The sequence below is a fragment of the Primulina huaijiensis genome, chromosome 13 (genome assembly GCF_012295235.1).
Source record: "Primulina huaijiensis isolate GDHJ02 chromosome 13, ASM1229523v2, whole genome shotgun sequence".
NCBI lineage: Eukaryota > Viridiplantae > Streptophyta > Magnoliopsida > Lamiales > Gesneriaceae > Primulina > Primulina huaijiensis.
In genome coordinates this window covers 13,296,915-13,309,757 of record NC_133318.1, presented here as the reverse complement: position 1 = coordinate 13,309,757, position 12,843 = coordinate 13,296,915, and the positions used below count along the sequence as shown (strand labels likewise).

General features: G+C 36.8%; 2 protein-coding genes across 2 annotated transcripts; one reads left to right on the top strand and one right to left on the bottom strand.

The window, feature by feature from the left end:
* The first annotated feature begins 307 nt into the window (after window positions 1-307).
* Window positions 308-2,529, top strand: LOC140991848 (UDP-glycosyltransferase 87A1-like). The gene is made up of 2 exons (XM_073462008.1): window positions 308-851; window positions 1,554-2,529. Exons 1-2 carry the CDS (start codon window positions 356-358, stop codon window positions 2,441-2,443), a joined length of 1,386 nt encoding a protein of 461 aa, XP_073318109.1. The 5' UTR covers window positions 308-355; the 3' UTR covers window positions 2,444-2,529.
* Window positions 2,530-3,026: 497 nt separating this feature from the next.
* On the bottom strand, window positions 3,027-9,500 carry LOC140991554 (uncharacterized). Its single transcript, XM_073461562.1, has 13 exons — window positions 9,267-9,500; window positions 8,494-9,190; window positions 8,068-8,152; window positions 7,813-7,902; window positions 7,569-7,642; window positions 7,080-7,164; window positions 6,908-6,997; window positions 6,550-6,680; window positions 5,159-5,240; window positions 5,042-5,089; window positions 4,789-4,861; window positions 4,589-4,692; window positions 3,027-3,452 (listed from the first exon to the last, which is right to left on the bottom strand). The coding sequence occupies exons 1-13, from the start codon at window positions 9,370-9,372 to the stop codon at window positions 3,342-3,344; spliced, it is 1,776 nt and encodes a 591-aa protein (XP_073317663.1). The 5' UTR covers window positions 9,373-9,500; the 3' UTR covers window positions 3,027-3,341.
* Window positions 9,501-12,843: the final 3,343 nt, after the last annotated feature.

Here is a 12,843-nt window from a genome sequence, read left to right as displayed (position 1 = left end):
AAGTTCCTAATTTAATATATATATATTTTTTTAAAAAAACTAATCAATAAAACAGTTTTTAAAATAAAAATACGTATGAAATTAAATATAATAATAATAGTAATTGGACTTGAAATAAATTTAAGTTTAAAGATAAAATTGTTTTTTTTAGTTAAATCATATAATAATAATAATAATAATAATAATTAAGTAAATGTACCAATTTATGTTTATTCGGTCTACCACCGGTTTCACCAACCTTTGACAATAGGTTGCTTTGACTACAGGTTGCATTATCTGTCTGTCTGTCTGTCTCAAACGCAATATATTATATATATGCGACTAGCAATGAAGCAGAAACTTCGGTTCTCAACTCATGGCTCCGTCGGCAGGAACCCACTCAACCACGCCGTGCCACGTCGTGGCTGTCCCGTACCCGGGTCGAGGTCATGTAAATCCTATGATGAACCTCTGCAAACTGCTCACGAACCGAAAACCCCATCTCCTAATCACTTTGGTCGTCACGGAGGAGTGGCTCGGCTTCATCGGCTCCGAAGAGAAGCCGGATAACATCCAATTTGCCACTATCCCAAATGTCCTGCCGTCCGAGCTGCACCGCGCTGCCGACATGCCTAGTTTCGTGGGGGCTACTCAGACTAAGATGGGGGAGCCGTTTGAACGGCTGCTTGACCGGCTTGGAGCGACGGTCAATATCATCATTGCGGATACTTTCTTGAACTGGGCAGTGGAGGTAGGGAATCGAAGGAATATCCCTGTGGCTTCGCTTTGGCCGATGCCGGCTTCGGTGTTCTCCATCTTTTACCATTTTAACCTCCTCGTTCAGAAAGGTCATCACCCGTTTGAGTTATCTGGTGAGTGTATTGTCCTAGTTTGATTTTATTGTTTAGTTGCGAGGTTTTAGTAAACATAACCGGATAATTAAATGATGTGTTATCATTTATGTGTATGGAATGATTAACTTAAATTCAAATGAATGAACTAAACCGAAGCTTAAAAAAGATTCAAGATTATTCAAAGAGGCTGCAACTGCTTGTGAGATTTAACGTTGTCCATTGTAACTATATCCGAAACAAACGAACCCACCAACCCGAACAATAATCTAGTATTAGTTCTATAAAATTCGATTTTAAGTTCAAAACTCTGATTGAACAAGCTGAGTTACAGCTCAAAACAGTTGTTCTTAAAGCTTCAAATAGATGTCGAGTTGGCTAGACTAATGTTTGGAATACTAGCTCAAATATCAAATATGAATAGTATACATTGGGCTTCGTCGGATCATTTCAATGCGTACTATGGTTCCATCGTGTGAGATCGATTCATAGACGTAGAGATGGTAAAATTGTAGTGTAGAAGTTCCAAAAAATGTACAACTCCGAAATATTTACCGGCTTCTTCAAGCATGGAATTGGGTAAATCTAATAAAAAGAATCACTTTTTACAGATCTTGATTGACTATACATTCCTACAATTATGTTGTCCTACCATATTTCTTACTTAATGCATCTTGTGTTCTATATGTGATAACTATTCGCTCTTAACTGAATACGAGGCAGAAAGAGGGGAAGAACGAGTAGACTACATCCCTGGCATTGCTTCAATTCGGTTGGCTGATATTCCGTCCATCATCCATATGAAAGATCAACGCGTCCTTGATCTAGCGCTCCGTGTTTTTCCCAATGTACGCAGGGCCCGATATCTCTTGTTCACTTCTATCTCAGATCTTGAACTTAATGTCATAGATGTTTTAAAACAAGAATTTGCATTCCCTATATACACGTTTGGTCCAGCAATACCTTACTTCAATCTCGAGAAAGCCACATATTTCTCAACAAACCAAGACGAGCACGATAACTACTTCAATTGGTTAAACTCTCAACCTTCAAGTTCAGTGTTATATGTATCATTGGGAAGCTTTCTTTCTGTTTCAAGTGTCCAAATGGATGAAATTGCCGATGGGTTGCGCGAAAGTGGTGTTAAGTTCTTGTGGGTGGCTCGTGGCGAATCCGAGAGGCTAAAAGAAAAATGTGGCCATTTAGGGAGAGTAGTGCCTTGGTGTGAACAATTGAAGGTTTTATGCCACTCTTCTGTCGGAGGATTCTGGACGCATTGTGGATGGAATTCTACGATGGAGTGTATTTTTGCTGGTGTGCCGATTATTGCTTTTCCGATAGTAATGGATCAGACCACGATCCGTAAGCACGTAGTTGAAGATTGGAAGATAGGTTTGGATGCCAAGAGAGGTGTTGGATCCGGAGATCTTCTGAGAAGCAGAGAAATTGCTAGGCTCGTAAAGAGTTTCATGGATTTGGAAAGTGTTGAGAGGAAGGAGATGGCAACAAGGGCAAGAGCGCTTCGAGATACAACTCGTGGGGCGATTGCGGATGGTGGGACGTCTATAACTAATCTCGATTCGTTTCTCAGTGATATTGTATCGTTTAAGTAAAGATCAACGAGCATCTCTTTGTCTACGAGGTTGTGTTTTAAGTAATACTGAGATGTGTTGTTTCTTCATAATGAATTGTTGTCTGATTTTCTGTCTCATCATTCATCAACAACCACATTGATCTTGTAAGAACACATAGGCATAATGGTAATTTCCACTTCAACTGGGGTATTTCTAAAACAAGTATGCGTTGGCATGTGCAACTCAATTTGTTTATCTAGTTACAAGTGTCTTGAAAAGCTTGGGTTTGATTCTTTTGAAAAGTTTGTGCTTAATTTAATTGACTAGTAGTTGCGTGTTTGAAATTATTGTAATTTGGGGTTGAAATTTACATCTTCCCCAAAATTGTCATTCGAGGTGAGAAAATTGTTCCCACTATACCCTCCCTCCTCCAAGCGAAAATGGACAGGGTTTGGATTAGATGGCAAACAAAAAAACACCAATTAAACTAGACTTTTTAAGCAAATCAATCAGTTTGATCCATTTTCAATGTTTTTTTTTTCTAATCGAGTGTTCCTTGGTAAACTGAAATTTTCATAACAAAGAAACGAAATTCCGAACAAACCCAACCAAATTAAATCAGTTCCATCAAATGTTCACATTTTACCCGAATTTTTTCGTTCGCCTCTTTTGAGGTTACTTAGCATGAGTTAACTAGAGAACATTTCTGAGATCATTCATCCACCATCCTAACCCTTAGAATATTTCACCGCTTAATAGATGGTTTTCAGGTGATCAAAGTTTTCGTACAAAGAAATAGCAAACGGACGATTTACTGTCCGACGACATACACTGAACTTTCTCGTGAAGTTTGATGAGAATGTAAAAGGAACCCGCAGCATCCAGGACCTTAAATCCTTCAAACTTCGTATGAATTTCATTTTTGTTCAATAAGAAACTAATTCAATTTGGCTTTCCATGCTTTATATTTATTGCTTTCTTGCTTGTATCTTTTCCATTCTCTGAGGACCGCAAGAATCACATGCAGTGAAACTGGTAAGAAGAAGGGCTGTCAAAAAAGAGGAACAGATTAATTATCAGATGACAGGTTTTCGCTTTTCAGATCATCTTCTACATTGCATATCCATAAAAACAAGATCTTAAAGAACGTGTTTTTGTTTTTGGTGTCTCTTTGTACATCAATTGGCAAAAACTTGTGTCAGGCGGTCTCACGGGTCGTATTTTGTGAGACGGATCTCTTATTTGGGTCATCCATGAAAAAATATTACTTTTTATGCTAGAGTATTATTTTTTATTGTGAATATCGGTAGGGTTGACCCATCTTACAAATAAAGATTCGTGAGACCGTCTTACAAGAGACCTACTCATGTCAATTAACCCAAAAGAGGAAATTCTAAACAAGAGAATAAACATGCTTATTTTTCTGCAGTGGATTATTTTTCCCATCCCTTTGCCATCTCCCAAAGGCGAAAATAGAATCAAAATTATTAACTCATTTTCCTTCCATTTCCCCTAAAACAGTTATCCTTATTTTCAAGTCTTCCAATTTGATCGTTACTATCCATTGAACAGTCCCCAGAAATAATATGTTATCGTATTAAGATTTAAGAAACAAAAAACAATTTTTAAAGTTTAAGATAATTTATTTTCAACTTCAAACAATTTCTGACACAATTAGCCATGCACAGCTAAACCTCTCTCCCAAAACCAGACAACATATATTTTAATCACACAAAACATTTTTAAAATACTTTGTCCAAACACCAAACTTAATCCAAACAAGGCCTCTATTTCTAATGCTCCCTAACTTGATGCCAGATAGAGGACCATGATAGGAGGATTGTTTTGTGCAAATGACAACAAGCAGTGTAACGGAATCTCTGAAAATATAATCACACATGTCAATGTTGTTTGTGGTAGCTAACTATTTTAACTGTTTTGCTTCTCCATTTACAAGTTCTTGTCAGGGTTAATTCTCACAGCAATGCCTCCAATTTTCAAGTATCACGAGTGTGCTAAAAGCGAAAGACAGCTTTTTTATATATCACGTGGTAACCCATATTTTCTCAATTTTAAAGTTTTGCTCTGGTAAATCTAGAATGCTTAAATAAAGCATGCAATATCATCAAACAAGATATGGACACCATAGAAGTTCTAAAAACAGTTAAGTGTCATGGAACGAACCGAATAGACAGCAAAGCAGTGCTCAAACGAATAGTAGCTCACAGACATCATAGACGGGTGATAGAATGCATCTTCTGCAAAGGATTTTGCTCGTCTCGAGGATACTGACAGACAAAATAATGGATGTATGTATTAGTATGTTAAGTGTGACGAACGGAAAAAAATGTTTCTTCATCACATCACCAACTATAAATTCATACCGGCTGAAGCATCATAAGCTCCATGGGACACATTGCTTAATGTCAACTTTGCAGCTTCAAGAGAAAACTTCACCTGCTCAAGTAAAATGAGTGAATTAAATTATTATATAACCACGACCAAAATATAAACTGGAATAATACTAGATTAATCAATCAGCATCAGAAGGGAACCAAAAATCCTGTTGTTTAACTAATGAATCTTGAGATGAATTGATATGAGCCCTATCTCAGTAACATGCTAAGGTACACTCACCTGTTTTCCTATTTCATCCTTAATGATCATTCTCGGGAGTGACTGTACCTGCACATTTAACCTGGTTACACCAAAATGCTTAAATGAAAAATTGATAGTTAAAAGCAGATGACACACCAATCGAGAAAGTGAGCCAAGAGTTGTGCTGCATTGAAGAAGATTAAAACAAGTGTGTTGCCGTGACAGCACATCCAATTCCCTGAATCACATAATATACGCAAGCCATCAGTGTCCAAACAGACACCACAAGAAAACCAAAGATCCAACAGGCATTGATGTAAAAAGCATGAGCAACAAAAAGGATAAATAGTTAAATGCTTTAGGCATTTGGTGGAGCTTATTCCTACCATAAAGGAGCTTAAATGTAGAATCCCTTGGTTTAGTAAAGAGCTTTTGATACAAAGTATGAAAAGCAACAAACCATGTCTCTTCGATGGTAGAAAGCTACAGTTAAGATCATTGACAGTTCTAGTTTGACCAATAAAATAGTGTGGCACCTATGTCATGATAGTGAAATTTCACCAGTCCTTCCTATCCCCAGTAGCCCTTTTTTTGTTCCACTAGTGAATCAATGTAAGTTGGCAAGCTGGCTAAGACAGAGGATTGTAAAAGGGAATAAGAAGAAATGCGATGCTGTTTCGGTGAAGAATATATAAATATATAAACAAGCGGGATTATCTTAAGAGATCAGCATTAAGGAAAACAAAGAAGAGATAGGGGCGATATTCTAAAACGAAGATGCAGGAATCAGAAGCTCCATGGGGAGTAATTGTAATCCTAAAATTCTTTTTCCAGTAAAAAAAATAGCAATAGCTGTTGTTTAAAATACAATTAAATTGTATTTGAACAGCCTGTTTTTGCTAACACACACTGGATGCGATTTTCATTCTTTACAATATGTTCCAGCCGTCTATGAGTTCTAATAGGTATTTGATAAGACCTTTGAGCACACAAGTTCTAGCTCAGAAGCTTAATTGAAGAAGCTCTAAGTTACTCTCATTCACTGCCTCCAGATAACTTGATTAAGTTTTAATTTTTCCCAATACATTCTAACAGCTCATGGAATCAAACAAGTATTTGATTCGATCTTTGAGCACAAAAGGTCTTTTCATAAGCTTAATTGAAGAAACTCTAAGTTTCACCTCTAGATAGACTCCCAATGAATCTAACAATTTTAAAAGCTACACATGAAAGTAACAATTTTTGATTAAAAATTAGAACTTTGTCACCCATTAAACAAAACCTAGAAAAAAATCCAACTGTTCATTTTTATCATATCATGCATAAATTTATTATGAGGAATCTCAATCGGAAAGAAACTATCCATTTTTCGTTGTCTGTCTTTTGACTGACACCATAAAGCTGAAGACCTTTCTGGTATCTGAATCAAGAATATTGATTCTTCATTTCTGTGTAATTTTAGCACCAACGGATAAAGAAAGCATATCAAGCATAAAATCAAACAACTTCTACTGCCATTTTATCCATCACCAGACTTGTTTTCTCACCATTCCGTAAAACCTCTTTCACTGGCTAAAATTTGTAATGCCCCTGATGTATCACCAAAGAAACCATTGGATTTTAAACCAAAGAGTTGCCGCAACTGCCCAACTAACACTTCAAAAATTTTCCTCAAGTCCTGCTTTCAGAATGTACACAAGTTATATTTTAGACCTTATACTTATCTTGACATTTAAATCAATAATTGAAGTAAATATGGTATGAAAACACAGCCATCTAGTACACATAAATATAAATTCTAGCTCATCCAAAATTAAGTATTTTTCCGTAACACGAAAAGGAAAATCAAACAATGATAAACAACTTCATTTTATTCACGAGTTTTCACAAATAAAGGCTACTGACCTCAGGTGATATTTTATATCTGCCATGAGGTGCTATATTGGTATCATTCAAACAACCTGGAGGGTTCCAAACTAAAACACCTCCCCACATCTACAAGTGGACAATTTAAGAGCTGAGATTCTGTGACAGGCAAACCATAAAAAATAAACTGTGAAGTAAAAGTGCAACTCACAGGCGATATAAAGCCATTTGTCATGGAAATTTCTCCATCTGGTAGCTGCAACAGAAGTGGACACTCCGATGCAGATGGTACATATCTGGTGTAAGAACCAAAAGCAAATAGCAATTATTCAATAGACTCTAAAGAAGACCACACGCTAATAATTCACAATGTAAACCCACTAGATTGAGTTAGGATACAGAATTAAACAAGTACTATCAAGCGAGCATTTTATGTACTTCTCTTAGAATCGGTTTTGTGTTAGTGCACAACATTGAAAATTGTTTTATTTCTTAAAGAGAATAATCTGAAGTTCTAAAAGCCACATTTTCTGGCTACTGATTTTTTCACTTTCTCGATTGTTTTTAAAAATAGCCAGAAGATTGAACATTTGAACTACTTCAAAAATGAAAATGCAGAGTATAATAAAAGACAGGAGAATAGTTTCTACAAAAAACAGAACACGAGATATGAGGAAAGATAATGAAATAAAGATTATACACCACAAACTGCAGGATTTTTGAACGCCCACCAGCTGCAACTGATGTATCCAAATGCCACTCATTTGAGTTTACCTACATATCAATACCATAAAGAATGACTCACAACACAGAAATGATGGCACACAAACCAATAGCACTTAAAGAAAATCCAATTCACACACTGGTTAAAGTTCATTTACTAATCATTTACAAAGTTTATTCCCAGGATGATCTTCACATAAGAAATTTTTGAGTGAACATACAAAGAACGGGAGATCTTTCGCACTGAAAATATAGCTGCCCAATTGTTCATTCCAATAGGAAAAGGAAGACTTCGGAGTGTTGTATAAGACCTGCATGTTTGCCAAGAATGATAGATTAAGTCAAAGAGTATTGTTCAAGAATATCAATATAAACACATGTAAGTTTGACGGAATTCCATAAGCTTCCTTTGAAAGATTAATGAAATGACACAATGAGGAGAGAAAAAGAAAAAAGAGAAAAAGCAGGGGTATGACCTGACTTTCCACTTTAACATCTGCCAGAGGCTTCAACTCCTCAATTATGGGAGACAAGAGATTCACATCAGCATCTTGGAAATCCCTAACAAACAAGATAATTTTTAAGAAGAACGGTACAAACACTAGACTAATGGAGCCTTCCCATGACACTGTCGTGTCTCTATTTGTTATATTTCCCCCCAGATAAGTCATCATCACATAGCAAATGTCTTTGGGAAGAAAGGTTGAACATACAGAGCAGGGATGAATTTATAAAATCAATTTGACAAATATAATCAGAATAGCACGAAAAAATAATTTTAATGAGCAATATCCATAAATTGATTCCTCATAAAAACGAGAAATTGTAGTGAGACAATTAAAATTTTTACCAGCATCTGAATGATGCAATTACCAAAGATCACATTCAGAAGACTCTTTTACCAGTCATAAATCCAATTGCTCGGATCAGCATTCAGTAAATTGAAAGAAAGCACGATCCTCCCATCTGCCCCCACGGGCATAAACTCCCCGCTAATCGACCCTTCCTCTTTTCCACCATTTGCAAATACTTTCACAAAAATCTCGGCTACCTCCTTCACAGCATCCTCTTCCAAAACACCCCCTGCAATCCAAGCATGCCTGTACTTCCCAACTGCCATCCTGGCTTCAGAACTTTCCTCCATCCTCACAACAATAGCGGTGTAAACTTTTCCAATTGTATTACTCCCACTACTATCATCCAACAACACCAGCAAATCCTCATCGAACAACTGTTCATCGTATTTTCCCAAATGCTCATAAATCTTGAGCTCATTAAGCGACCCACACTTCCAACGCGCATTATTTCCGGTACGGACACACTCGGAGCCGTAGTCTAGGGTTACAGAAATAGAGGAATTGAGATCACAAGCACCGCAGGATGGGACAGCGTTATCACTAAGTTTGCGCATATGAGACTCAATTGAAAGAGATAACTCGTCAGCCGTGGATGAACCACGTCCGAAATTGACAAAAACAGCTTCAAATTGACAAGGGAACAGCGAAGAATTGGAATCGATCGCGGCAGACAGATGATCAATTTCACGGAACGGCAGCGGCGACCTGTAGATTTCAATCGACCTCAGAAAAAAAGGGAGACCTGCAATTGGGATCAAAATACGCAACGAATATTAAAAATCTGAAAATGCAGAGAAAAATGTAAGCTTCAATATTACCTGATATGAAAGAGAAGAGAACCGTGAGAGTGAGAGTCAAGCGTTTGAGTCCAGGTCTGGTTTCTCGCATGGTTTCCGTCGAGGGAGCTTCGGAGACTTCCGCCATTGGCCGGTGAATTTCTTCTTGACTTGCAGTGGCAGCTACAGACCTACAAAGGAAGCTGTTTGATGATAAATAAATTCAAGCTTCTTTTGACATAGCCGGAGATTAAAATGTTAATGGGAGGACAATTTTGCATTTCACAGACAAAGAATATATATGCATCTATTTCTGTAATGAAAAATACCGTAAATAAATCAAATAAAGTATACTTCACTGCTAAATTCCTAAATATTTGAACATAACACTTTTGATCTTTAATAAACTTTTAAATATCTTACTAAATTGGTCCCACTATTAATTTTATAATTAAAATTAACGATTTGATTATGTTTTGTATTTTACTCCTGTAATTTGTCAATGTTTGGTTTTATTCTAGTAATTTGAAATTTATTTGTTTGTTCTTGATCTTTTTTTTCCAAAGTCATTAAATCCACTAAATATTGCTTATTTGGTATCGATATTCTTTTATATAGCTCATGTTAGGATCGGAGATGTGTTTAGAGAATGTGGGTGAATGAACACTTTAAAATTTTTTCTATAACACTGATAAATAATGTAATAGATCTTGATAGTGTTAGCTATACAAGAGCTAATTTTCTCAACACTTAAAAATAGTCGGACCACAAATAGAGCAAAAAATGATCTGAGATGAAACTTTTATTAAAACGTTTACTGATTGTTTTTCTTTAAAATATACTATAATTTTTTTTCTTCCTACTACTTTCAGCTGAAATATACATAATTATATTTTAAAGTACTTTTGCACCATTTAAAATAAGACAACCAACTATTATTTGAAAATCCAAAAGAAAGTAATCCAAAGCATAAAAATCGTAAATGTCAATCAACCTAAACTAACATTATTTCAAAAATAAACTTAACTTTAACATCCTCTCAAAAACCTCTCAAAAGCATCATAAGTTATAAAAATCTTTAAGTAATGATAAATCACAAGCGTAGATTTATTTGCGGAAAACTAGCGATGGTCATCAGGTTGTGTGCACTTTCAGTCCAGCTAGTTCAACCATCAAGACCTCCATCAATATCAAGCTCACCTACATCGATCACACCTAGTGAGTCTATTGACTCAGCAAATCTTAATCATGATAACAAGTAATACATATACATTCACAAGCAATAGTGAAAATACTTTTAATAAAATAGCTTTTCATGAACATGCATAAACTTAAACATTTTTCTTTCATCATATACTTTTTCCTTTTCATCATATACATATATGTTTCCCTTTTTATTGAATTCAGATCCTCAATTGTGACTTTCGTATTAGATGTAGGTCGATGGATCCATCTATTACCACGGTACTAAGCGGCGGGGACACCAGCGACACTCTCACCCGTCAACTGAACCTTGACCTTACATATCATCGTATTAGTCACAATCAATTCACCTCTTCCAACTCTTCATATTTCTATCACTTATAAAAATTCATGCACATATAAATCATTTTTCTTTTAACTCAAACATGCAACATGTCTTTTAGCATTAACGGTTCATCATAAAATTCCATAAATATTTGAAATAAACATTTTAACATTCATTACAACATTTGGGGCACTGCCAGGACGTCTAACATTTTTCAGATATAAAATGACCGTTTTACCCCTGAAGCCCTAACTTTCACAATTTATCCTTAGATCTTTAAACGACGACCCTAATAATTCCAAACTTAACATGACACCTTAAAATGCACCCATAAATATTTCTTAGATATAAGCTTAAAACCCTCGACTAATTTCCCAATTCGTATTTAAACTTAGACGTACATCCCGATTTTGACTCGCATTGACTCGAAACTTAACCAAATTTTCCCAAATTTGAACCAAAGCTTATTAACACCTAAATAGACCATATACAACCCAATTCAAGCCCATTAAACCATTGGAAATGCCAAGAATTGCTACTGAATTTTCTGTTCTAGGTTGGTCGAACCCTATCTCACCTCAACCTCAATTCCTTCGCACCTAGACCCTAACCGACTGGACCAGACCCTGACCAACCCTCCTAGGACCTAGACTGAGCCCCTTAAGACCTTCCTAGTCCAGCACTCTCGAGCCATACGTGCATGTTTCTCTCCCTTGCGCATGGCCGCGTCTAGTGGTGCCCTAGTTGTGCGCCCTTCCACTCCTAGCCTCTCTAGCCTTGCGTGGACCACCATGGTTCGAGGCTAGAACCCTCACGAGCCCAACCCTTTACCTAGAAGACACTTGCACAGCCCCCTTCCTAGTTTTCCCCAAAAAGTCGAACCCTTGCCCTATGATCTCAATTTTCGTTCTAGCTTGTTTCCCTTGCATCCAGGCCTTACCTATGCATCTAGGGACCCTTAAACGTGTGGAGAAACATCCCTTCCCAAATCCATATGATGGCATCCCATTCATGCACCATTAACAAGAGTTTTAAATTATAAAAACATAAATTATAAAAACACATGTTCTAAGCATAATATGGCATAAAAACGAAAATAAATACAAGGACAACATATTTTTCATGCAAACATGTTTTAAAAATATAATATGGTGTAATATATGAGAAAAAAGAGATTAAATTGTGCCTTTGCGTTTATATGAGAAAAAAGAGATTAAATTGTGCCTTTGCGAAGAACATCGATGTAAGGAGGACCTTGCTGATTTTCCCTCAAAAACGTGAGGTTTCCTTCCCAAATTTACGTGTGGTGTGTGCTTGAATGCTTGATGCCCCGAGACGTCCCGGGTCATGGATAGGCCCTGGAACTTCCTGGGCCATTAAGTATATCCATTAGTGCCCAGGTCAGGATGGGATGCTCTCAGGCCGATAGCGTGGCAAGATGGGTTAATAAACCGGGTCATATAATTGCTCGGGACGAAAACACAACTCAGATCATAAAATGAGCAATTAGTCAATACGACAAGTCATTGGACCACCCGGGGACTTGGTTTCCTCAAAACGTGTAAATGCCCGAGCTCTTCTATAACTGCCCGAGAGGCCTTATGTTCGATCACCTCGATATAAGTAAAGCATTTAATGGCGTCAACTTGATAGAGCATGCATAGCCGACCTATCTCTGACAATAACATAAATGGTTGACAACATTAAGTGGGCCGGATGTGACTAGTATGCGATTTGACGTGTCAGAATGTAGGGTATAATCAGCCACCCTATTATAATTAATGATCAGCACAAGGAACGAGGTCATCATTGCAATCTCCATTATAAATATCAAGTGCTTTATTTGCATTTGGGGGGTCATTCAGATATTAATTTGCGCATTGAATACTCTCATTTATTGTACATCTTACCCGGGGCGTTCATTTTACAGTTGTCATTCGGTTGTATTAATTTTTCTACTTGAGTTCCCTGTTAATCGACGGAAGAAATTTTTAAGTCCTAACGTCCGACTCATATTCCCTTTTATATATTTTGATAGTATACCCGGTTGAGTATTCGACCCGACTCATCCCTTTTACCCGGGTTGCATCA

Coding starts and splice junctions, on each gene's coding strand:
- LOC140991554 (XM_073461562.1), bottom strand. CDS start 9,372: ATGGCGGAAGTCTCCGAAGCTCCCTCGACGGAAACCATGCGAGAAACC. Junction 7,903..8,067: donor ATGTTAAAGTGGAAAGTCAG/GTCATACCCCTG, acceptor GCAAACATGCAG/GTCTTATACAACACTCCGAA. Junction 7,165..7,568: donor AAAATCCTGCAGTTTGTGGT/GTATAATCTTTA, acceptor TTCTTACACCAG/ATATGTACCATCTGCATCGG.
- LOC140991848 (XM_073462008.1), top strand. CDS start 356: ATGGCTCCGTCGGCAGGAACCCACTCAACCACGCCGTGCCACGTCGTG. Junction 852..1,553: donor TCACCCGTTTGAGTTATCTG/GTGAGTGTATTG, acceptor AATACGAGGCAG/AAAGAGGGGAAGAACGAGTA.